Raw genomic sequence first — 25,890 nt, forward strand, 5'->3', positions numbered from 1 at the left:
CGCGTCTATTTTGCGTTTATTATTAGGAAATCGAAAACGCTTTGGCTTTGGCTCTGACTCTGACTCTAAGCCTGGGTCTAAAGCATCGGCTCTGCCGCCTATCATCAGTCCGTGAGACGGTCTCAAAGCTATTGGTCGTGTTGTCGCTGGTCTCTCGGTCCACAATACAAAACCGAACCCAAATCAGATACTACATTTCTAGGCGAAACAAAAGAAACAAAAACCACAACAAACAAAACGTCCGCGCGGGCGCGTAATGATAACGGTAAAATATTCAAATCTAACGCTAATTAAGGTGAAGTGATTAAAGTGCAAAGTAAACTCAAAAAGGATCTTCAATTCCAGAATGTGTACATAATCGTTTCAACTAACTAGAACAATTCCTTTTCTAACTAAACCAATTCCTAACGAAAAGCTCCTACATTCTGATCACCTAAATAGATCAAATCGAATGATCGCATGTCCAGTAGCGACATCATCTATATGGATTATATACTACATGTGTCTGGCATGTATTGTATATGGATCGGAGCTAAATCAATGATAACTACATACTTAAATGCAATTAATGCAAATTGTGACAGCGCGTAAATGCGAAACTGTATTAAGAGACAGGCACACATTGGAGCCATGTGTACGGGTTGATCATCATTATGGGCAGGCATTAAAAGACAATCCATAATGAAATTATAAAAAAGAAATATAATATGAAAAGCTCACTGCCTCACCTGAGACACGGAAAAGAGATAGCCTGAGTGTGTCAGAGGAAGAACGAACAAGAAACTGGGAAGTGCTCAGATTGTGATTGGATTGATGTCAACCAAGTGGAATTAAAAACTGGGCTCCAATCAGACTTAATTAATACATATGATAAACTAAATTAATAACTGGAATCATAAATCAAAGTTTAATGTGAAAAGTGTACAAAAAACAACTTAGAAAAAGGTGCAGAATCAAAACGTTAAATAAATCTATTTAAAGTAATAACTAAATTTTCCAAAAAATCTAATTTAATTGTTTTAAAATTAATACAAACGGAATTTTAACCAAATTGAAGCTAAACTAAAGGCATAAAAATATATAACTGAAAATCAATCAAAAATCTAAGAAAAACTTAATACAACTTTTTGAAAAATATGGCGAGTTGTTTAATAAAATACTAGAAAATAATATAAATAGTGAATTTACTTGGCATCTGTAATACAAATACTAAAATTCAAGTAACTGTGTATAAACTAAACAAAATTTAAAAACAAAATAATACAACAGCAACAAAAGTTTTTAAATAAAACAAAACTTACTATAAAATATAAGACGAAACTTTTTATGGTATTTGAAATTACTGAATACAAAAATCAAAGACAAAAATTCAAATAATAAAATTAAAAAACTGAAATAACAACTCCTAATATGGAACAAATGTTGATAAAATTTTGATTTTATTAACTATAGAATATGAAATATCATATCATCTTTGATATAAACAATCGAAAATCACAATATAAATTAAAGAAAAGAAAAAGATTATTTTATTCAAGTGAAAATTGTATAAATTTCAATATATATGGTTAATAGAATTTTGATCTATTTGGCAAATAAAGTTCAATTCGATTTCCCACGCGACCGTCGGCTAGTGTCGTTGTTGTTGTTGTTGGCTGGATTGCAGGATGACTTACGCTCGACAGTGCCAACAACAACAACAGGCTCCACAAACAAGATCTACTTTGTATAGCCAATGCCATATAAGTTATCGACATCCGTAAAAAATCATAAAAAAAAGAAAAAAAGCAAAAATCGCTTCAACAACGGTGTTCAAATGGTGATTTCTTCCTGCCGGCCAACGGATATCCGTGCGGATTTTATAGCAGCAGCAGCAGCAGCAACACAACCAGCAACCACAACACCAACAACACCAACAACAACTAGTTGTGCAATTAGAGCACAAGCAGAGTTAGGAGAAGTTGGCAAATTGATGCACCACGACCAGCAGCAACAGCGGCAACAACATCATCTCCAGCACACGTCTTCAAGCATGTAAGTAATGTAATGGAAACGTCCAATCGTCCAATCGTTCAATCAGTCAGGATCGCAGGTCCATTATAATATTAAAGTTAATGTCATTCGACAGGCAAAACCGTTTCCATCTCTGTATATAACCGTAATCGTAACCGTAACATTTTCGCTTGCCGCGTTTCAAGGCTTCTCTGGCTATTGTAATTGATGAATGAATGAAATTGAAGTTCGAGTAATGACACAGCACAATTTTTCGGCGGGCGGTGAAGGGTATGATGGGGTAAATAAAGTTGTCTATCTAACAGATACTTTTTAATTTAGCAATCAAAAGAAAAGAAACGAAAAAAAAAAATTACAATTATATAACTATATTTGAAATGCACGCACTTTTTTCACCCCCTTCCCCCATCACCAACAATTGGAAACAATATAAATTTTTTCAGTTGGAGATCTCTTCTAAAGTTGCGTTTTGTTTTCGAAAGTGATTAATAGCTTTGACATGTTACTTTTACGCTAATTGAGCGATCAAAATCAAATTTTGCTAAATGTGGCAGCAGCCTTCAGTCCCGGTGAAGGGTGAAAGGGTATCCCAAAAGTTATAAAAAATAGAAAGAAAGAGAGAAAGAAAAGAAAAGAAAGAAAAAAAAAACCTAAACTGTCCAATTATGCGTTTATTCGAATGTATCCCATAGATACACATAGATGCATGGTATAGTGGGCATATTTTTCAGGCATTGAAGCGATTAGTAGCGCCTTTCGATTTTCCTTCATTTTTCGAGTGAATGTGTTTTTTTTTTTTTGGGCGCGTCTTGTGGAGAAGGAGGAGGAGGAGAGGCAAATTAAGCAGGTTAATTTAATTTTAAATAGAAGTCGATGGGTGTGCGGTGGCAGATGGGCGTAGAAGAAGCTTCATACAAAACACAGGAACCAACAAAAATGGAAATGGATCATTAATTAAACGTTTTTTTTTTCTCAAGTTTTTGGAGGTTAGTGAGTGGCTCCAACAAATGGACAGGTTGATAGAGCGAATAATGAAGCTTGAAGTAGACATCATTAGCCGCAGAACATAAAACAAATTGAATTGGAAGACAAGACAAGAATTGAATGTACTATTCGTACATTTTGAGGAGGGTTTCTTAGATACAATTGCACAACTGTTTGGAGTGATTTATCTGACAAAGAAGAACGCAAATTTTTAAATTAATTTCTAAGAAACAATCCTTGAAAAGTTCATTAGATTATTTTACACAGTTTTCAAAATTAAAAGTCAACTAAATAGTTTCAGTATCATATCATGGTCATCTTATATTGGTTTAAAGGGAGGTTCAGCTATTTAGTAAGTTAAAGATTGAGTTTTAAAGAGAGTATCTTCCTGCTTATTAGACTTGCATTTAATTTGCATTAGTATTATAAGGTTTTGGTGTTTATTTCCCATTAATCCACGTTTTAATATTTATATAGAACATCATTTGAAATGAAATGAATATCATCAACAAATTTTGTGTTGTAGTCATTTGAAAAATTTATATTTTAGTATGCAAATATCTTTTAAAAACATTATATTTTTGAAATACTATATTATGTCTTCGATTTGATATCAATAAGTTAATACTTGTTAACTTCTAAACATAAAACTGTCTTCTTTTTTGTTACTCCCTAAAAATAAAATTATAGAGAATTACAAATTTCATAATATTGATAATCACAATTAAGAAGGACATTAAAAGCATCCTCACAAAAGTTAACACTTATTTTCCCTAAGGATTTAACTTGCGACTAACTTTAACTTTATTGAAATATTTTGTATGCAGTCTCGAATTCGATAAAGATTTAACTATGATAAATTATATTGGACTATTCAATCAAGAAATTTATATGTATGCCTTGTAAAAAAACATAAAAATTCTATCTAAAAGTAAATATAATAAAATAATCTCCACGTCTATTAAGTTTATGGAGGGTGCTTAGATTAAAACACTGTGTTACATACGACCTTCAGGGGCAAAGACACTTAAAATCCAGCATTAAAAAAGCCCTACTAACATGAGATTTATTATATGTTATGTTTGTGCATGCTAATTCAGATAATTGATGCAGAACCATTAAAAACAAACACTCTGATAATGAGTTTAATTGAGTTATTTATAGAAACATAAAGAATATTTCCTTATTACAATTTTATGTAGAAATATTACAAAATATTGGCACCTATCACAATTTTCTTCTATGCTTTTACTATTAGCAATGAGCTTCTATTATGTGGATAAAGATTCACTGACCTATATAGACCACACCTAAATATTGCTCAGGAAATCTTTTGAATTATATGTTCATATCTCAAACATTTTCCAAGAAAACTCTTTCAAGAAATGTTTGCAATTAGTCCGAAAATTTCTCATTTCATGGTCTCGGACTCATCAAAAAAATACTTTCAAATAAATTCCCAAAGACCTCTGAAAAGAAAAAAGTAAAAAATCGCACATTTACGAGATGCCGCTTGGGCCGATTGAGTGAGAGAAAATTATGACATTTCATCATTTCAACTACCGAAAAAAAAAACACAAAAACAAAATTTGTTTACAACATTAAAATGCCAATTACGGTGTGAGTAGTAGAGGAAATAAGTGAAATGCTGTAGATAATCTGCAAAATGATGACCATGACTCCTAAATATGGACAGAAAATCTAACTGCCGTCGGGCGCCAATTGCAATTGAGGGGGGGTGCAGTGCGGGGGAAAAGAAGGTGAGAGGTGAACGTAGTGGACCGCAGTGGAGAGCCCCACGATGCCCACTGGCACAACGTAATCCAAGGTAGTTAATTGCGCCTTAAACCGGAAGCGATGGCTTTGATTGCGTTACACATTTTTTTTCTTCTTTTTTATTTTGTGTGCTGGAATGTGCGCTGATTTTTTTTCAATTTTTAACTTTATTTTCGTTGTGTGAGCCAAGATGCTCATGATGAGGATCACAATGATGATCGAGATGATGATGATGATGACTCCAATTCCAATTCGAGTCCAAGCGAGTCAGCGATAACCGCAATCGCTTTTCGAAAATCTAAAAAACAAATCACTTTAGGCTATGCCAAACCAAAACTTCGAATGCTACAAATCAAGACAAAGGCTTTATGCCTTGGCATACGCTTAATCCACATTCATCAGAGACACCAGAAGGGGTGAAGGAGGCGGCGGGTGACGGTGATGGTGATGGGGATGGGAATGGTGATGGCGGAGGCAATTGGCGGCCTCGCAATGAAAGTTGCGCCGAGTTCGTCGAGCAATTACAATTACAACGCTGCCCGAAATACGCAAATCGATTAAATGAAAAGCATTTTGCAGCACAGGAAAAAAGCAGCGACAAACAGCAGTCCCCTCTCTATAGTACATATATACCTATATATATATCTCGATGTCGCTGCTGCTGCTGCCTCGCCCGACTTATGTAAGCTGCAATTTGCAATGCAACAACGTTATTTCTCTGTCGTTTCTTGCAAATGCAATTCAGGAGATGAGTTGTATTTGAACTGGAACAAGGGGGACAAAGAAAAACGCACAGTGGGTTGTTTTCTAAAGTTACGTTTTCAAAGTTAAACTTTTGTGATCTACTTTTGAAGCGTTCAATAAACTGTCGAATTCCAGCAAAGATAAGAATTCTTAGATATAAATTTTCTATCTTTATACTCATTAATAATTTATTCAGTTAAACTTTTGTTTTTGAATTCAAGACTTTTTTATTGATGGTCTTTTTGGTCTCTTAGAAATTTCAGTTTATGAACCATAATTTCCAATTTCAGACCAATGAAAAGTTCAGAAATTTCACCGCCAAATATATGTATATCGATATAAAATATTGCCTTATTTTCGAAATCGAAAGGCATTAACTCATTTGGACACAGTGTGCGACTACAACAATGTTCTGCAATGATAAATTCGGGAAAATGGATCGCTGTACATATATTTTTGGTACGTTATAATGAAGACAGTTTCGGATTTATTACCAGCTATATAAAATCATTAACTGTAAATGGTGATAAAAAGAAAGTCGTTAAATCTTTTATATCAATCTGGGCAAAATACAAGTTGATCATTCGCAAATGCAGCAGTATAGAAAGGCTTTTCAAATTCGACAAACACTTTTATTTTGAATGCTTTGAAAAAGAAGGCTAGAGATCCTCTTTGAACATTAACTCAATGCCATTCACATGTCGTTGGGAGATTTTGCCTTTGGTTAACTTTACCAATTATTTTCTAAAGCTACCTTCCTTTTTTTTTTAAATCTTTTTATATTCTGTCTATTATCGATTTTCGAAAGTAATCAAACAATTGGTTTTCTTTCTACTTTTTTGGCATACTTTATTTTTAATCATCAACAACTTTACAACTTAATAACTCCTGCGAGCAAAATTTTTAATTATTAATTAGTTTGGAAAGTTTATTTCAATGTTTTTCTTTCAACCTTAATTTTATATATTTTAAAGTACAGTTTTATAATATTTAAAGGCCTTAGGTAAAAAGTAGTTCCTTGAAGAGACTTGAGTTTCCATGAACTACGAATCAAGAACCTCTCTAACCGGTCTAATTTATATTGCCAATTTGTGTCGCCTGGTAAAAAGGAAGTACTTTGTAGTTAATATAATATATATCAAAACGATATGTCTAACCTGGTCCTTATGATTTGCCAATATCTCGAATTGAAACCATTTAACATCCATTTTCTCCTGGAAGTTGTTGAAAGAACTTAGTTAACCCTCTAAAGCTCGTGAGTTTTTAATCGATTGTCATAAAATATAACAAACAATGAAAACTAATGCTGTTTTGATAATTTATTTAAGTTAGGAATAAACAAATTAAACTTTTTACATTAAATAATTTCCCAAATGATTTAGATAATAATCAAAATTAATGATTTTATTAAGTATCGATATGTGCCTTGAGGCACTCTTAAATCTTAGAGGGTTAAGTTGCATGTCTTCTGTAAATAATATTTTAGTAATATATTTCGTTAAAGTTAAAAATTAGTTATAGTTTTTCATCTCTCTATGGACATATTATGGAATATCATTCTAATCTGTAACAATTATTTAATGATTGTTGCAATGTCAATGACATCCTTTTTACAAAATAATCGATTTGGTGATCTGATAAGAATATTTCTGAAATGAGATACTATCTAATCTTTCAAAATGGCTCACTTATAAATGAGATCAAGAACCCTTTATTATAATCGACTTACATTCCATATGAACTCTAGCGACTTCGCATATTAATTATATATATTTTGATAGTACATCGAAGTTAAAAAAAACTTCCATAGATAATTTAAAACCACATCCTTAACTGCCAAGCTTCATAAATTCATTTCTCTTGAGGCCTATTTAATTAAATTGAAGATCTTTAAAATTCCACCTCAAGCTGTACAATTCAAGATAATTATGAAATTTATTTCTTTGCTCCCATTTTCTTCTCTTTTTCGTCTAAAATTAATTTCATCAACCCATCATCTCTCCTAACTATCATTGACGCCCTCCTTTGCCCACACACTCCCGACCACAGCGAGGAGAGGGGGGCAATAAAAAAAAGAAGACCGCAAATGAGGCACTTTCATGTCAACCCACCATTTAACCCACACACACATACGCAGAAAAAAAGACCCTGGTAATCTGGGCAAATTCTTCAAAATTGGCCACAAACTAGCCCACTTTGGATTAGACAATGGACCGCAAAATGCCGGCCGCTGCCAGGCAATGGCAATGTAATGTACACCTGCTTTCCGCTTTATTTTCCTATCGTGGGTTCCCATATATCAACGCATACTAAACAATATGCCAAAAGCTAAATGCGAAACAATTATCAAAGGCCGAGACAATTTTTTTCTGTTGTTTCCTTTTTTTGCGCAAAAAGAAGAGAAGACAAAAAATCAGAAATTGTTCAGATACAGATACTCACACACACACACACACACACACTCATATGGGGAGTACGAGTTTAAGATACAATGCGATGATTACATATTATTGTTGTTGTTTTTGTTGTTGTTGTCTGCAGAGTTTTATGGTCCAAGGTTAAAAGCTTTGACTTGAAAAAAAAAGAGAGAAAAGGCAAAAAATAAAAAAAACTTCAAACCAAACCAAAAACTGAGAAACTTTGCGACTTTTGTGTCGCGGCGGCAGCAGTACAACTTCATTTGATTTGCAGTGAATATTAAAGCAATTTGTGGGATTATTTCCTATTGTAATCAACGGTTGTGTTTACTCATCAGAGTCTAACGAATAGCTTAGGTCGAAGAGGCAGTAGGAGGAGGAGTAGTTGGTGGGTCGGTCTGCCTACCGTTTCATCCGCTGTTGCTGCTGTTGTTGTTGTATCTTGAGTGTGTCTTTTTGGGCAACTCATTTTCAAGTACAAACTTTGACGATGGAAGAGACAAACACGACAAACGCGACAAACGCGACAATGACGCTGGGCCATGCATTTTGTTGGCTGAAAAGGTGTTGGGCTTATATGTGGAGTCATACCCAGCCATGTCTCATTTTTATTATGTCAAAATTACATTTATTCATTTAGTTTTCATTTTCATCTAGTTAGCGTGACAATTGCTCCAATTTGATTTTACACTCAGCGAAAAAATAATACAAGTTCTAAAACAATTTATGTTATGAAAAACTTAATTTTTAATCCTCTTTATCTTTGTGGGAGAGTTTTTTAACATTTTGACACTTTTTACTATAACGATTTTATCCAACAAGTTCAAACGAAAATATATATTTTGCATATTTTGCATAAAACCAGATTTTTAGTTTTTTATATAATAAACTCTCACTAGTAACTAATCCAAGTTGGCCTAAATATAATTTAAGGTAGATGAATTAACGTCTTTAATGCAATTTTGTGGATAAATATATTAATCTCTCATAAAAAAAATTCCAGTTTATTATTTGGTTACCAACTTTTAAAAACTTTTTCAAATTAATAGTACAACAAAAGAACAGGTGACATTTGTGAATATTTTTGATTACTTTTCAATCAAACACAAAATCTTAAAATATGATTTATATTTTGTCTATATAAAATTAGTTATATAATAAACTCCCAGAACAGTCCAACTTTACAAATTTCTGTTAAATTATAAAGGAAAAGCGTCAAAAAAATACGTTTTTCCTCATGTTTTTAGAAACTTAGATATATATTTTTATTGCCCTTAGTGTAGTTCCAGCACTTCATCAACAATGTCATTAATTTTTAAAAAATTTTCTAAAGCAGACAACAAGATTAATCCGACTTTTGATTTTCACGTCTTTTAAACCTTTTTCTAAACGCTCAAACTGTTTAGTCTGAGTCAGACTTAAAGGGTAAAAGCGATATGTGAAACAAAAAATCATTAAATCAAAAATCAACTTTTGTAATCGAAATTGAGAAAGGGGTCTAATTTTCTGCCAGTGTATCCAAAAATTTTGTGTAAAGAGTGTAAAATGGTAGAAGGAATTCTAAATTGGCTTCTGTTTAATGTGACAAACATAAAGGTTAAAGTCTTCTTACTTCTTAATCGCTTAACTAATTTAAATAAATAGAAGAACAATATGTAATTTTTTGATTTCTTGCTTTAAAAATAACCAATATATCACTCTCTATTGGATATTTGGTACGATTATATTCCTCAATTCTAAGTTATCGTTTATTTGACTAGAAAGAAAGACAATTTATATACAACTTAATTTGCCATCTCCCCGTTCAAGTTCCCTATCCTCCTCCCCCTTAACAAAATCCAATGTGGTCCGCCCCTTTTGTTAAGGTTTCCATTTGGGCTTTTGAATTATTTCTTCGTTGTATTTTTTACACCTTTTTAATTGTGAGCACACAATTAATTAAAGCTCTCATTGCATTCAAGGTTATCTATGGCTTGGAGCGAGCTCTGCATTAAATGTATTGTTGTTTCTGTTGTTGTTATTGTTGTTGTTGTTGTTGGTCTTATTGTTGTTTAGTTGGTTAATTTACAGCTTTAAATTAGTGTAGTTTACTTTCAAAACACTTTACTTTTGCTTTCAAAATACGCATACAACATTTTCTACCTGCCTTATAAATGGGTGGGGTAATCATTAAGTTATTTAAGTCGATTTACTGGGACTGAAATACAGATGTATAGATGGATGGTTGGATGGATGGATGGATTGATGGTGCTGGAGAATTCCCCTTATAATGATCGATGATTGTGAAACCAAAAAAAGAATAAACCAAACGATAATGAGAGATGCTGAGAGGGTGCGGCATTAGAATTTTTGTTTAAAACCTAATTGATTTGTTTTAGGCAATTAGTTGGAGTGTTTAAAGAACATTTAGCGAGTAAGTAAAGTTGTGAATTAAGCAATTCTGATGGTCAATTGCAAATTGCGGAAGGAAGTCTCATTTGGTGCTCTCTCTGTCTCTCTATCCAACTGAATCCAAAGTAATTGGCCAAGGAAAAGCTAATCGTAGGCTTCCCTTCCACACCTTGTCCTCTCCCCTCCAAACACTCTCTGTGGGCCAATTTAGCTTGGTCATAGCAATTATTCTGCAATGTGAACACTGGCGAGAAATGGAAGGCGTGGCTGCACGGGGTGCAGCAAAACAACTTATCAACAAGTGGAGCCACAGTAAAAAGGATGACTCTACCAATATACATATGTATATATGTACATACATATATATACATTTATCTAAATCGATTCGTAGCGTGTATATGTTTGACTGAGGAGGAGTCAAAGCACTTGGTTGCATCCGCGGTTGCAGTTTGCTGCGCTGACGATGTCAGCAATTGGAGCACTTTCACTTTAAGCCAGCCTCGGAATTTGCTCATTGATTGTTAGCCGTTGTTTTTGTTGCTCTTGTTGTTGGTTGCTAGCCACATACCCTTTAAGTTGTGGGTATTCCAATTTCATTACTTTGATTGTTTCTATGTTTACTACTGCATGTAAACAGTTTTTGACGCTCTTTTAGATGTGGAATTGAAAACTACGATAGATTATTATGATTTTTATTCTCAATGTTTACAAGGAGACAGAAAAAAGCTTATAGGGCGATACGATAATTCTCAATTAGTTTTGGCATTAAAGTATACGTCGGACCTTTAATTTGCCAAAAACTACCGATAATAGAATTTCATGAACTTAAATAAAACGTTTCTTATCATTCTCGAGATCAGTCGAATCTAAGGCAAGGCTTGACATAACGAAAGCATATATGTATTTTCTTTTCAGAAATCTGGATTTATATAGAAATTTTGTATAGTATTTACCTGAAGAGTCAGCTCTTAGTAGCAACTTGCTGCTCTAGAAACATTTTCTAGCCTTCTATATAATCTTTCAATATATTATACAAGTCACAATACTTTTACTAAAAATCTGAAACAAACCAATTTAGATTGGATTCTAAAAACCATCACCTTTATTTATAAAAGCTCATTTTGTGAAACGATTTTGTTTCTTTTATTATCACTCTTCAGGCATCAAAGTGCATCTTAATTTTAAGTAAGCCAAGCGATAAATTTTAAGCATTTTATTTTTAATGGTATTAAAACTTATCATTCATCTCGATTGATTTAGCCGTTTATACACTTACTAAGGGTCATATGGTTTTACTTATATGACTTATATGTATCTTCTCTTTAAATATTTTGTATAAATATAGAAAAAAAATTAAATGAATAAAGATTTCAAAGGAATACAAAGCTTTATTTTCGCATTTCTTTGGTAGGCTTTAAACTATTTGAAATCGAATCTTATATTTGTATATTTATGTTTGCTTTTTTCACAAATATTTCACTTTCCTAGAAAATCTGTTAAAGCTATTAAATGATTCTTAAATATCAAAGACAAATTTGTTGAAGTAAAAGTTAGTTTGTAACAAATTCTTTGTTTTGTTTGTTATTTTCTTCAGTAATCTTAGCTTAGTCTTAGTCTTAGGTTTAGGTTAAGTTGTCTCCAAAAAAAGGCCTTAATAATTTCTGATTATTATATTAATTTCTGCTCTTAAAGAAATCAAACAACTGATTGTAGGGAAAAGTCAAAGGCAACAATTGAATATCGTACTACATGGAAGATAGCTTATGACATCCTAGATATAGAATAGAAAGACCCTTTCCATACTGGATTAAAAGTAATAAGATCTACTAAAGAAAGCTGTGTTAATTAAGCAAAGGAAATTGCCTAAAAGCTACTTGCTCTCCAATAATTTACATAAATTGATTTATACTTATGTTGGTTTAATATATACTTAGAGTATCCTATTAGTCAATATGGTTAAATAATATTTCCTACTCCTACTTGTTAGTTAGTCCGCACGTGTTCGAACGGTAGCATGTGTCAGGGAATGATAGGTTGGAGGTTCCAACTCCGTTCAGGCAATATAATTAGGCCTGTGGCGGATATTTTTTGTTGTTGTTTTTTTTTGGACATGATGGTGGAGGATGTCAGGTGGTTGCACGAGGGTGAGGAGAAGGAGGAGGGAGAAGAGGGATATGTGGACTTTTTAGATGTGCGCAATATTTCATGCTTATGACCAAAATAAAAAAACGGACGAAAAAATATGTTCGTTGTCTGCCATGTTACAGTTAGTTTTGGCCATTGTTCAACGCCCGCTAGCCTGGCCAAACTCCTTCAAATTTATATATAAATTGCAATCTATATATATATATATACATAGGTAGATATATGAAGAGGAGAAAAAAATAGAAAAAAGTCTACCCCAACACACACACACACATACTCACACAAAAATGGCCAAGACAACTTTCTTCTTCCTCTCTCAGGTGCAAACTGGTTTACTTATGATGTGAATGTTGATATGGTTTCTTTTTCTGCTAGCTTTTTTTCTTTAGTTTTTTTTGCTCTCTCTGTTAACTGAGTTGCTTCTATTTCGTTATTTTTAATAGCGTTTATATATGCGCGGAGATCTGGCGACAAAACTAGCCAGAAGGAGCTGCTGGCCAATATCGAGACCAAAAAATGAAAGAAAACAAAACAGAAAACCAGGCTTGGCTATCGCTTTCAACTAGAACAAGCTTAACTGGCTCTTTGCCTGGCTAACAGCCAGTTGCCTGTTTGCTTGCCACCTCTCTGGCTCTTGGGTTGACGTCTCGCATATAAATAAAATAATTGTATCATTTGCTGGAGTGTGTGGTAATAAATCGAAATCAAATGGGTTGCTTCCAGCCAACACAAACACACACACATCACACTCACACACACTCATCTGTGTGTGTGTACTCTCAGTTCGATTTCAATGAAGAAATAAAAATCTAATTAATTGCATCAAAAATGCTGAGCTGTTGAAACGTTTAGGCAATCAAATGGAGTAGTAGCTGATTTGTGAACTCTTTCAGTGTCTCAGATCGGCTTAACTTGGTTAACTCACTCACTCACTCATTCATTCGCACTGATGAAGTCGTGAAATGTGAATTATTTCTTGTTGTTGTTTTTACTATTTTTTCAATTAAATATATTCGAATACTTTACGGATGAGTGTTGTTGTTTTTGTTGTTATTATTATGCCTACTGCCGGCGGTTAGTTCAATTTTGCTTGTTTTTTGTTAGCCTTCTCATATATGTATGTATGTTTTTTTTTCCCCCATTTACCATACTTTCAAATTTCGCCATTCACTCTTGAATATGTAGTTCGACTTTACATTGGCAGTATTTAAAGTTTTTACAATGATGAAGCTAAAAGCAAAACAAAAAAGGATATTCCAACGCCATTTTAATCGATTTTTTTTTCATGAGAAATTAGGTTGCTTTATTTTCTCTGATGAGTATCAGTTATATTTAACGATCTTTTAAGCCAGAGCTAGCTGGTATCCCTTCTCGACAAATAATCTTTTACTGCTGTCTTGCCGAGATGAAAATTAGTTTGGGCGAATAAAAGAAAAGGTAAATAGATTTTCTTCGTTAAATAAAGTACAACTAAGTTATTAAAAACAAAAAGAAACTAAGGAAGTTTCATCTTAAAGTAAATTAATTCTTCGTTAAATCAATGCAACCAAATGCTATACCCTAAACTTATAAAACTAACCGCTCAACCTTCTAGTCGACTTCACGTAGATACAAAGAACAAACATAATTTTAGTCCTTTAATATTTCTTTGGATTAAAAATCAACATAGTTACTAGAAATTTTAAGGTATTAACCTGGAAAGTTGAGGCAAATTTCAATGTTTGAATTGTCTTTCTTAGTCTAGGAAAGGATTTATCTATAGGGCAGTTCTGCAGCTGACTTAGTCGATATTATAATCACATCAATCATTATGTTTCTGGTCTAAAGTTGTTGGGAGTGTTATACAAGTTGGGCTTCCCTTTTCAACTAAGATCAAAGAAGTGTATAGTCCTTTGCTTGGTTATTAATTTTAAGTTTACTGATTTTCTTTTACCGTTTTGTCCTGCGACTGCTGCCCATAATTAGTTGGTCAAAAGTGCGACCACTTGTCTGTAATTCGCACTCTAATCAAGTTAAATTCCCAACCAAACACTTTTGAAGGGACTTCTCTTGTGCACTCATATACCAACTACAATCCTTACTAAAATATATGAGCAAACGACACATCATTCAACAATTACTTTATAATAGATTGATCGATTTATAAGTAGGTTATAAGTAGCAATTCTTGTTAACCTTTTAAAGTAATTATTACAAAAGACAAAGTGAACAATTAATTTAAAATAGCTTCCTTTAAAGCGAGTTTTCTTTATATCGTTAGATATCGCAATTAGGAATATTTGGGTTAATATCGAAAAGATATTTGAAAATAAAAACTATATATACTTTAACCACAAATTGCACAACAAGCAACGCTGCTTAAGCTTAGGCTCTAAACCAAATTTTGCACCTCGAAAAAAATATTTCAATTATTTTCGATAGGCATTTAGCTGAATGGACGACGGACCTCGGTCGTCTGCATGTGAGGTTTTATTATTATTATTTTTTTTTTGTTACATAAAAGATCAAACTAAGAAATAAAACAAGGCAAAGTATAACAAACAAAAAAAAAAACAGGATGCAGCCAGCGGCTAGGCTGACTGGATGGCTGACTGGCAACTGGTCCATCTAACGATTGGCTTGCTTTTTGGAGCATATTTGGAAAGCATTTGAGTTTGGCGGTGGGGCATACGTAGAAAAATTGTTTTCAATACAGTTTTCGACATTCATTCATTCAGCGACCAACGACCGCAGCTCTGCAGACTGAGCTCTAACTCTGGAGATGATGATGATGATGATGACGATGGCAATTGCGGCAACTTTAGCTGACTGCCTGACTGCTCGCCTGCCTGCCTGCCTGCCTGCCTGGCTGTTTGCTAGTTGGTTGGGTTTCGTTTGGAAAATTGAAACAATTTCCGATGTCACTCTCACTTTTTATTTCACTTGACGGCCGTCCAGCCAATCTAGACGACGACGACTACGTCGACGACGAGATATGTAACGCAAACAGGCAACAAACAACACTAACAACAAGCAAGACGTGATTTGGAGATGTGTTTGCTCTGTTGCAATTGCAACTGTTGTTGCTGCTGCCTCTGCTGCTACACTTGTTGCAATGGTGTCCAGTGAAGGAAAAAGTGGTACAGATTGCACTGCTGCTGCTGCTGCAACAGTCACAACAAACTGCATCATCATCATCATCATCATCATCATTATCATTATGATCGTCATCAACGCCATCATCTCAAGCTAACCAAAACGCATCCAACTCTGATGATGTGTTGACAATTTCTTTAACCTGTTCGTCTTTTCTGACTAATTATTAACAGCTGCAACACACGCACACACCTAAACACACACACACACACACACAAACATACACACAGACGTAGTTTAAAGTAAATCATTCTCAATTTACAACTGAAAGCGAAACCCTAAAAAAAAATGGAAAATATTACAACAACTTTTTGCATAATAATAATATAATCAATTTGATTTAATGTAATCCGCTTAAAATGATGAACAACTTCTCGTACTAGATAAAAAGACGTAATTGAAAGTCGTTTTGAGTAGAATATTCATTTAATTACTACCTTAGTGTAATGTCAATTATCGAATATAGTCGACACTTTGTACTTTGTCAACTACTATATCGAATATCTTTAGATCTCAAAACAGTCCTTCAACAATTCAACAATTGTTCACAAGTTATAATCCTCTTTAGTCTGTTTCAAATTTCTAATTGGTATTGGAAGTTTGGCTGAAATACAGGAAATAGAAGAGTCACATTGGTATCAAATTGTATGGATTTTCAATGATTATTTTTTTAACTTCAATTTAATTCGATTGATATGTTTATAAAGTTTCCAAAAATAAGTTTGCGTTTTAAAATTTTCTTCTTTTTAAACTGGAAGCAAGTCTCATTGGGAGAAACGCAGCATTTAGTTTTTTGCAGAACGCTAATTCTTACCAAAAACGTTTAAAATATTTGACCAATTCTAATAATAAAGAGAAAAGATTCTATCGACTTCAAAAGCGGAAAAGGACATATGCTTATTAATTATTTCGGCATATAAAAAAGAGTTAATAAATGGCAATCCATTTGACTATCACTATATGTTTAGGTCTAAATAAATTCGTTATAATTACAACGAAAAAGGGAGATGAGTAGGCAAATATTCTTTATATTTAGATATACTAGTCTATATCCTTCATTTATTCGGACTATGGATAAATATTTAATGGCCGCTTACCCAAAAGAAATCCGAATACTAAATGTACCGATTCTTAGTTTCTCTTTCATCAAGTAAAACTCACTTGAATTACATATAAAACGATTTTAGATTGAAGTCTTTTGCTGCTCTATAAAGAATAGATTGCATCAGTAAGAAACTTTTATTCAACAAAAAAGGACAAGCCAAGCTAAAAACATTTTTAAGTCATTATAAAAAAATTTAGTTTATTACATGCTTTTTTGCTTGTTTAATTCAAAAGTCAAAAACCTTTTTTATTTTACACACACATCTATGAAATTTATTCATCTGCAAGGATTTAGTTTGCAAAATGTTGATGAATTTTTCTTCGTTTTCTATCCAACGTATTGAAAATAATTTCAACACTATTTTCAATTATAAATGATTGAATTCTGAATTTGTTAAATATATAAAAATACTAGAAACCCTGCCACGCTTCGCTGTGCCCGCTTTTGAAAAATTAAAATTACGACTATAATTTGAGATTTAAACCATCCTATCTTTCAGGTTAGATCGAACTGCGCATGGTGTGCGAATTTTATTATAATCGGTTAAGTGGTTTAGAAGTCCATTAAGGACAAACATTTTGACACGAGATTTATATATATTAAGATAATTATTTAAAATTGTGTAGAAGATTTCTTCCTAAAATTAACTTGAAACACAATAGACATCCAGATGAATAGTTCATACATTCAAGTCGCTCATTGTAACAACTTTAGTTAAACGAAAGATGTCATCAAATGTAATACATTCGTTTGTGTAACAAATGAGTTCAGTTTTCTTTTTTGTCAAGTGCTGTCTACTGTCACGTCTGCCTTAAATCTTTGTGATATAGAGATGCTACCGATTGTACTCTCGTAATATATGGCTGCCATAAAAATATAGTTCAAACTTGCCTCAGATTTGTTATCAACTCAGAGTTTTTTGTAGGTACTTTTGAGGGAGGATTTACACAGACGTTTTTGAAATGATTTAGTAATTTTTCTTTATGTGAATTTTTCTAATGTGAATAACTTAAGTCATTAGGCTAAAGTTAGAATTTCAATAAATGCTTTTGCATTTTCTTTTCTTTTATATAAATATTTGCAAATTAGCAGTTAAATTTCTATCAACTTCTGCTTTTTTTTTTGTTGAGAATTGGTAAAGTTCTCAATGTAAAGACTTAATAGATTTGGTCTATTAGCTACGAATCCTATGATTTGTCATTGCTTGTTGCTCAATGACTTAGTAAATACCAAAATAAATACTCGAAAAAAGAATATTTAGACTTATGTTATTAGATTTAAAATTAAAGCAGTTTTTTTAAAGAAAAAGGAATATTTAGACTTTAAATAATTAGACTAAAATTAAAGCAGTTTTTTTAAAGATTTCTTAAAATCATCTTATAGTATTCTCGTAAAATTATTAGAGAGGGCACCAACAGTTAATTGAATAACTATCTATTCAAAAGACTAGTTGGGTTAGCATATGAGAGTTGGCTCATTATGTTGTCCCACACATATGTTCATGGACAATGTGAATGATATTCCATGCGAATGGTGGCTCAAGATGCATTTCTTCATTAGCCATCCTCGACTGAGAGTTCGATCGATCGACTAAATCTCTTTCTTTTGCTTTTCTTTATATAGCATGAATGTGCGTGTTTGTTGTGTTTGTTTTGTTTTCTGTGACGATTTTGGTATCAGGTTGCATGTTGCCATCGTTTTGAGAGAGCCATCCACTTTGGTATTGGATGGCTTGCAGATGCGCGGGGAGATCCTGACTGCCGCACAAAGTGTTGTCGCCGCGTTGCCCGTTAGTTGCTGCCGCTGCTGCTGCTGCTGCTGCAGAACTGATGTAACAAGGTTTAATTTTCCATTTCAGTGAGCGGCTTTTGCTTTGCAGATTTTTACTCTCGTTTTTCATGATGTCGCCAAAGCCGGCTTTAGCTTTAGCTTTGGTTTTAGTTTTTGTTTTGGCTTTAGTTGCGGTTGATTATGCTCTTCTCGGCCGCGACACTCAAGCGAGACCAAAGCCAATGATTATGATGATTATAAATGATAATTATGCAGCTGCTGGATGCAAATGTTGTTGTTGCTGCTGGTCATGATGATGATGATGATGATGATGACTATGATGATGGGTTTTCTGGGGGTATATTGGGTTCATTTAAAATATGACAAAGTTAATTTTTGCCTTACACTGGCAAACTATTGTCCACAGTTTCATGGAGATCAGCTCGGTTCAGTTCGGAGCACTTTAAAGAGATAGCGCAAGCAACATTGTCAACAACCATCCACCATCCACTGGACATTTTCCAATCTGGAGCGAAGCGACGGTCGTCTGCTGTTATATCTCTTTGGTCTGTCTGTTTGTCGGTCTGACTGACTGACTGGCTGGCTGGCTGGCTTGCTCACTGCGTTTTTCGCGGTTTTACAACTTTGATTTCACTTTTCTTTGCAACATGCGACGACTTCCAACAACATTGGTCGTACCTTCACCATGGTTTGCGTCCGTTTTTTGAACCGTTTGTGCTTCATTGCTCTCGTTGTCGGTCCGCTTAAACTTTGTTACTCTTTAATTGGTTTTTTTTTTTGTGTGCTTCTTTCTTCTTACTTGACTTTACCTCACCGCTCAGCTTGATCATCATCATCTTCATCTGCTTTCAGCATCCGTTTGGATGACGATGATCATCAACATGATGATGCTATATCGTCCAGCTTTAGCGTTGGCCATAATTGTCAACCGCTCTGGCACGTTTGCAACAAATTATAAAACACATGGGATTTGGGTGCATGTGAAATTTCAAATTTCAATTGATATGATTCAGCTTGGCTGCTTGACAGTTCAGGTGCAAGTTGAAAGGAAAACGCACACATACACAACTACCCAATCTGTGTTGGCAAGTTTTGGCGTTAAATTAATTTTCACCAATTATAATTGGTGGTTCAACCCACAACAGGAAAAATTTATCTTCCCAAGGGAAGTTAAGTTTATAATTAAATTTATAAAAATATCTCAAGATGAACTTGGGATAAACCATAAAGTTAATCATCTTCAAAACTGGAAAAGTGAGACCAACATTATGTATTCTGTTTAAATCATATGTTAATTGTCTAGTCCTTATGGGATTGCTTCACCTAAAGTACTTCACAGGATAATCAAACTTTCCTGGGTCTTAATGCTTCTTCCTACGACTCAAAACACTCATACGCCCCATGTACCTATTGAACTTTTCTGTTTAGATGAAACTTCTTCTAAAGTTTACTTCTATTGCCAAGTTTCTTCTCTTCTTCAAATGTTTACTTCCTTTGCCAAGTTTCTTCTCTTCTCCGTCAAATGTTTACCTCTTTTGCCAAGTTTCTTCTCTTGGCTCTCTTCTTTAGAACTTCCGTGGACTAATTGAAACATTTGTTTGGTCGATGTGTTCTATTTTCAATTTGTTTTAACAACAAATAAGTAGTGCTGCACATGCCAAGTCTTTCGACTTCTTCGCATATAACTAAACACACTTATTTGGGTGTATACAAATAAACTTCCTATTGGCTACTGCAGTTAAAAAACCAAAAGAAGAAATAAGAAATAAAAATTTCCGTTTGCCAACCCTCAATTCGAGTTACCACTCTTTCAATTGTGGTGCGTCACATATTTGATTCCCACAGCTGTTCCAGATTCAATTCAATGGAGGGTCTTATAATGGATCAATGTGGGTAACATCTAGGGTAATTTCCATCTACGTCATGCTTTATGATCTGACATTCCGACCAAGAGTTTTATTTTTATTCTAATAATAGAAACGGCAAATGCTGGTCTGGTCCAAAAAAGATAATTGCGGTTATAAAGAACTTCAATTTCCATATAACATCTTTTCTTCAATTTTTTTTATTTCAGCTTTGTTGTTGTAGATATATATATATATTTTTTTTTTGTTTTTTGGGCGCAATGCCAAAAGCGTCAGAGACACACAGAAGTTTAAACAATTGTTCTATTGTGTGTTGTTTTAGGACGGAAAAATACTTGAAAAAGTTTTTTTTTTCGTCAATTTTTTTTTTATCTAGAGTGACGATTATGTAAGACAAACAGATGAGCAGACAGTAAGACAAACATCTAAACACACATGTAAAGAGCCCACTTAGCTGGGAGGGGGAGAGGGAGAGGAGTGTTATGTTGCAGTGGCATCTAATGGAGGTCGAAGCAACTGGCAACAAGCCGCACTGTCTTGAAGGTGCGTAGACAAGGCGAAGAGAAAAACAAAAACAAAAACAAAAAAATAACTGCGTAGGTTGCAGTTCAGCAAACGGAGTTAACTCTTGGCAGATGGCTTACAAAGCAGCCAGCCAGCCAACCAGCCAACCAGCCCATCATCAACATCATCCATGTCCATGTGAACCAAGTACAAAGTGTAGATATTTGCCAACATCCAACTGCAACTCCAACTCCGACTCCGACTCCAACTGCCTGCCACATTGCCGAGTGGGCGAGTTGATCTATGGAGCTGTTTCTCCTATCTAGAACAGAATTTTTCATGAGACATTTTCGTGGGTTGTCGGTTGTCTGTTGACAGACTTTGTTGTTGTTGTTGTTGTTGCAGCATTTAACAAGATATGGCAACAACAAATTGCCATTTGCCATTTGTTGTTGTTGCTATTATTATTCTTGCTATTATTGTTGTTGTTGTTGGTGTTGTTGATTGTTGCCAAAAAGTTAATTAGCCGCATTTTGCTGCCTTTGATTTAGCGTTAACAGAAAATAAATCTCATACAAAACGAAAAAGCCGCTGCGAGTCTCAAATTTTTGCTAAAGGTGGAAAATAAAAGATTTAAATTCAGTTGTTTTTTACCCCTTAAAAGGGTTCTAAGCCAATCAATACTTTTTATTATGAAACACCCCACAAAGAAGATTTCGAGGTGAACTCATCAGTTCAATTGCTTTGTTACGTTTTAGTAATTTAAAAAAATAGTTTTTATTACGTTAAAAGTATATTGTTTAATAGAAAACTGGAAGAAAAAATGTGATTAAATTAATAATATATATACCTTGGACTCTTGTCCATGCGTAAGTCCAAATCAGACTCTGAATTCAATTTTTGGAGTCTTTTTACTTTGACTTTGAATTTGCTGTTCTGCCAATCCATGGGCGGATCTAGAGGGTGAAATGAAACATATAAAGAAGTTTTGGAGATCCGTCCATGTATATTTTGAACTACATTTTAAAACTAGCTTTTAATAAATAAAAGTAAAGAAACGAAGATTTCGAATTTGTAGACAAACAAAAGCAAAAATCTTTTGAAGAAATCTTTGATGAAAATCAAATATTATAAACATATTAAATTCATTCTGAACGTCAAGCCGCCAAAGATAATTTTTATTAAATTTGAAGAAAAAATCTACAAATACGTTTGAAATTATGATCATTGCCCTTTCTGTTGCCATTGTTGTGTTTTCTCAGCTCTCAGAAAATAGTTCCCAGGTTAGTAATTCCTTCGGAGAAGATATTTACGGCTAGCAAACTTGTGACCTATGAGAAATCAGTCATAACAATTTATTCATTTCCTTAAATCTACTAGTTTGAATTCAAAATCGAATGATATTAAATTACTTAGAGGGGTTTCCCCAAGCAAGCTTTTAAATAACGCCAACGGCTTATTGCTGATCTAAGAAAGTAAACAAAGTCAATTGTAAGTCAGTCTCTTGTTTAACCAATATCTACAGCCTTTATAGTCTAATAAAAAGATGATTCTTATGGGTTTCTGGAATTTCTGTAGTACGTCATTCGAAGCACAAAGGCCCCGAAAAGCAGTTGTCACTCTCAATTTCATTCACAATCGAATAAGCGAAATAATAGAAAGAAACATCTTTTTGCCACCTATTGATCAACAAGCTTATGCTTGAGTATCTCAAAGACCTTCATTAAAATACTTAATTGTAAGTGCAAACAAAAGGACCCACACACACACACACAAAAAAAAAAAAAAACACACTCATACATATACATATACTTTAGTTTTTTTGAAAGTAACATTATTTAATGGCCAACATATTCTAATTTATTTGTGTATATATTGCATTTTTTTCTTTATAGGTACATAAAACCGGTCGACGACTATTTAAAATATCGAAAGCAACTTTAACAAAAGATCTTATCGTAGCAACGAGAACGACAGCAATAGCAACAGCAACAGCAACGACGACAGCAACAGCAATTGCAGCCAGAACAAGAGTTAACACAGTTATGAGAGAGAAAGACCACTCACCAAGAAAGATGCTTCCTAGCCCGAAACAGGGCTGTGTTTACCCTGCCTTAGGATTAATACCCACATCGTATATATCACATGTACCTTATGATTTGTCAGCAGCATCAGCGACCACAGCAACATCGTCGATGCTCAGCAACACGACAACAACAACGACAACAACAGCATCAGCAGCAACCAGACAACAGAAAGCCAAACGAAGGAGTAGCTATGATCAACCACTGGATTTACGTTTGGCCCACAAACGAAAAACGGATATGGGCGGATCGGACACGGATACGGAGAAACTGGACAAAGAGGCGGCAAGTCCCATGGAAGATGAAAATAGTAATCTGATAATGTTTGCCGCCGCTGCCCAACAGAAGGATAAGGAAATGAATAACAATCATATAGCTGCCTCTTTGGCCGATTTGGGATTCGATATGAGTCGCAAGATGTTGCGAGCTCTGCGCGAGGGAGCAGCAGTGGCGGCAGCGGCCACAGCAACCCTCGGAAGTGGAGCTGCATCCTTACCCTCCGGTCCGCCAGTTGTGAATCCTACACTCTTAGAGGCCATGACCAAGACATTGCCTTTGCAATATCGAAATGTTTTTGCACCCGCAACGTTAAGTCCCGGCCCAGGGGGAGGAGGAGGAGGAGGTCCAGGCGGAGATTTTCCCTTTCGGCATGCACTCAAAAAATGTGAATTATCGTGGCCGCCAACGAATGAGCAACTGCAAGCAAATGTCAATACTGCCATTAGCAGTAAGCCCAGCCCCCTGACGGGGCATACACAACTGCAGGATTTCCAGAGTCGTCAGCAGGCACGCAAGACGAAAACGCGTGGTGGTGGTGGCGGTGGAAGTGGCCTAACCAACGCAGGTGGTGCCTCAGGCGGAAGTTCACTGCCGCAGCGGAATAAGGATCGTTACACGTGCAAATTCTGTGGCAAAGTTTTTCCGCGATCCGCCAATTTGACGCGTCACCTGCGAACTCACACGGGCGAACAACCCTACAAGTGCAAGTATTGCGAACGTTCCTTTAGCATATCGTCGAATTTGCAGCGCCATGTGCGCAACATTCACAACAAAGAGCGACCCTTCAAATGCGAGATCTGTGAGCGCTGCTTTGGCCAGCAAACGAATCTCGATAGGCATCTGAAGAAACATGAATCGGATGCCGTGTCGTTGAGTGCTCTGAGTGGTGTGAGCGATCGCATGCATTGCATACGTCGTTTCTGTGAGAATCCTACGGAAGAGTCCTATTTCGAGGAGATACGCTCGTTTATGGGCAAGGTCACCCAGCAACAGCAGCAGCAGCAGCAGCAGCAACATCAACAGCAGCAGCAGCAACAGCACCAACAGATTCAGTCAGTGGCCACGCCTCGCAGTTCGGCGCCTTCGAGCGCCTCTTGCTCATCCTCCTCGCATACGCCGACATCCTCACTGACGCCCACGCAATCCGAATCACCAGACAATCATCAACTAGGACGACGCACAATGCCTGCCGATGATATCAGCGAACATCCTGCCGCCAGAACATCTTCTCTCGCCGACGATGAGGAAGACTCAAAGCCCATACTAGAGCTAAAGAAGACTCTGACTTCTAAACTATTTCCCATGCCACCATCCACTACTGCGGCAACGTCCAACTTAACAAACTCCCTGCTCGAAGAGGAGCCCTAATCAATCCTACTACACAAACAAACAAACAAACACACACACACAACTCTTTTTCCTATCTAAAAAACATGTATCCCTAAAACAACAACAAAAATATGTCTAACCACATGTTTCGTCTTTAATATCGTCTAGATGTAAATACTTAAATCATAAATGTTGTATATGTAAATGTGAATGTATCTTGTACAAAAACAAAAATAAAAACATTGAGAATTGGCAAATTATTATATATATAAATATACTATACACCTAATAATTATTATTAGTTATTAAGCATTGGTATTCGTTTTTTGTACATATGTATATGTATATGTGTAGCATGTGTATATGTAAACCGAGAAAATGTGAATTGAAAATGTATGCTAATGAACGGCACCCACTGTTTAAATAAAAAGTTACAAGTTTTTAAAAATTCAATTGTTTATAGTTATTTGGAATGTTAAAAAGGCAAATTTAAAAGAAACAGTTAATAAGTTTTTGTTAAGTTTTTAAATCCCAAAAATTTCTCTAATTTATAGAGATTAAGTTCAACATTGGCTTATATTCATTCCTTTTATGGTGTCTGCACCCATTAAGCAGTTCATGAGAGGACATTCAAAAGGAATTTTCCAATCTATGTATAGTAGACAAAAAGATGGTAAGAGTTACTTTTCGCTACAAAAACTTTCCAATTTTGATATATTCAAAGTTTTGACTTCTTTTAGCCATCTAGTCACATATTGGCACACTTATGAAAGTAAAGTAAGCGGACTAAAGCTCATAAAACTTAGTAAATTGGCTCATTTAATAAAAGTTAATTTAACAAACTTCCTTTTTTATAACAAAATGTTGTTGAAATATGTCTTAATCAGCTGTTCGAAAAGCCGACGGACGGCAAAGAATGAAAATGGGTTAATCATGTTTTAGCTCGCCAATTTGTTCAGAGGAACATATGAAGTTTGTTGTATAGGTAATATTAAAGATACTTGATATGATTTGAGTGTGCCTTCGAAAACGTTTCGATATTGCAAATGACTTAGATGAAGATTTTTTAAGTTTTTACTTTTGAATTTCTTAAAAACTTACGAAAATAAAATCAAAATTAATGGAAAATTTTTACAAAAGAATATTAAATAAATTAAATTTTGTTTACTATCTTTTAAAAACAACAATATTCTTCTTTTGAAAATCCAATGCCGTTTACATAGCAACGGCTTCCAAAGTTGTGCACAGCTTAAAGCTCTAAATAACTTAACAGTAAATGTTGCTATGAACCAAAGCTTTAATTGCGATAACAGAACTTAAAATAATTC

The 25,890-nt window shown here is 34.5% G+C and overlaps 1 protein-coding gene across 5 annotated transcripts; it reads left to right on the top strand.

Annotated features, from left to right (window-relative positions):
- Positions 1-1,895: 1,895 nt before the first annotated feature.
- On the top strand, positions 1,896-24,788 carry LOC6642055 (protein sister of odd and bowel). Of its 5 annotated transcripts, none has more exons than XM_047010801.1 (3): positions 22,223-22,361; positions 22,417-22,608; positions 22,766-24,788. In XM_047010801.1, exon 3 carries the CDS (start codon positions 22,916-22,918, stop codon positions 24,599-24,601), a length of 1,686 nt encoding a protein of 561 aa, XP_046866757.1. In that variant the 5' UTR covers positions 22,223-22,361; positions 22,417-22,608; positions 22,766-22,915; the 3' UTR covers positions 24,602-24,788. The 5 variants fall into 5 exon arrangements, with proteins under 5 accessions (XP_002065601.2, XP_046866757.1, XP_023031608.1 ...); XM_023175840.2 differs by having other exon boundaries at positions 22,449-22,608; XM_047010802.1 differs by having other exon boundaries at positions 22,223-22,345; positions 22,396-22,608.
- The last annotated feature ends 1,102 nt before the right edge of the window (positions 24,789-25,890 follow it).

This window comes from Drosophila willistoni (genome assembly GCF_018902025.1).
Source record: "Drosophila willistoni isolate 14030-0811.24 chromosome 2R unlocalized genomic scaffold, UCI_dwil_1.1 Seg167, whole genome shotgun sequence".
NCBI lineage: Eukaryota > Metazoa > Arthropoda > Insecta > Diptera > Drosophilidae > Drosophila > Drosophila willistoni.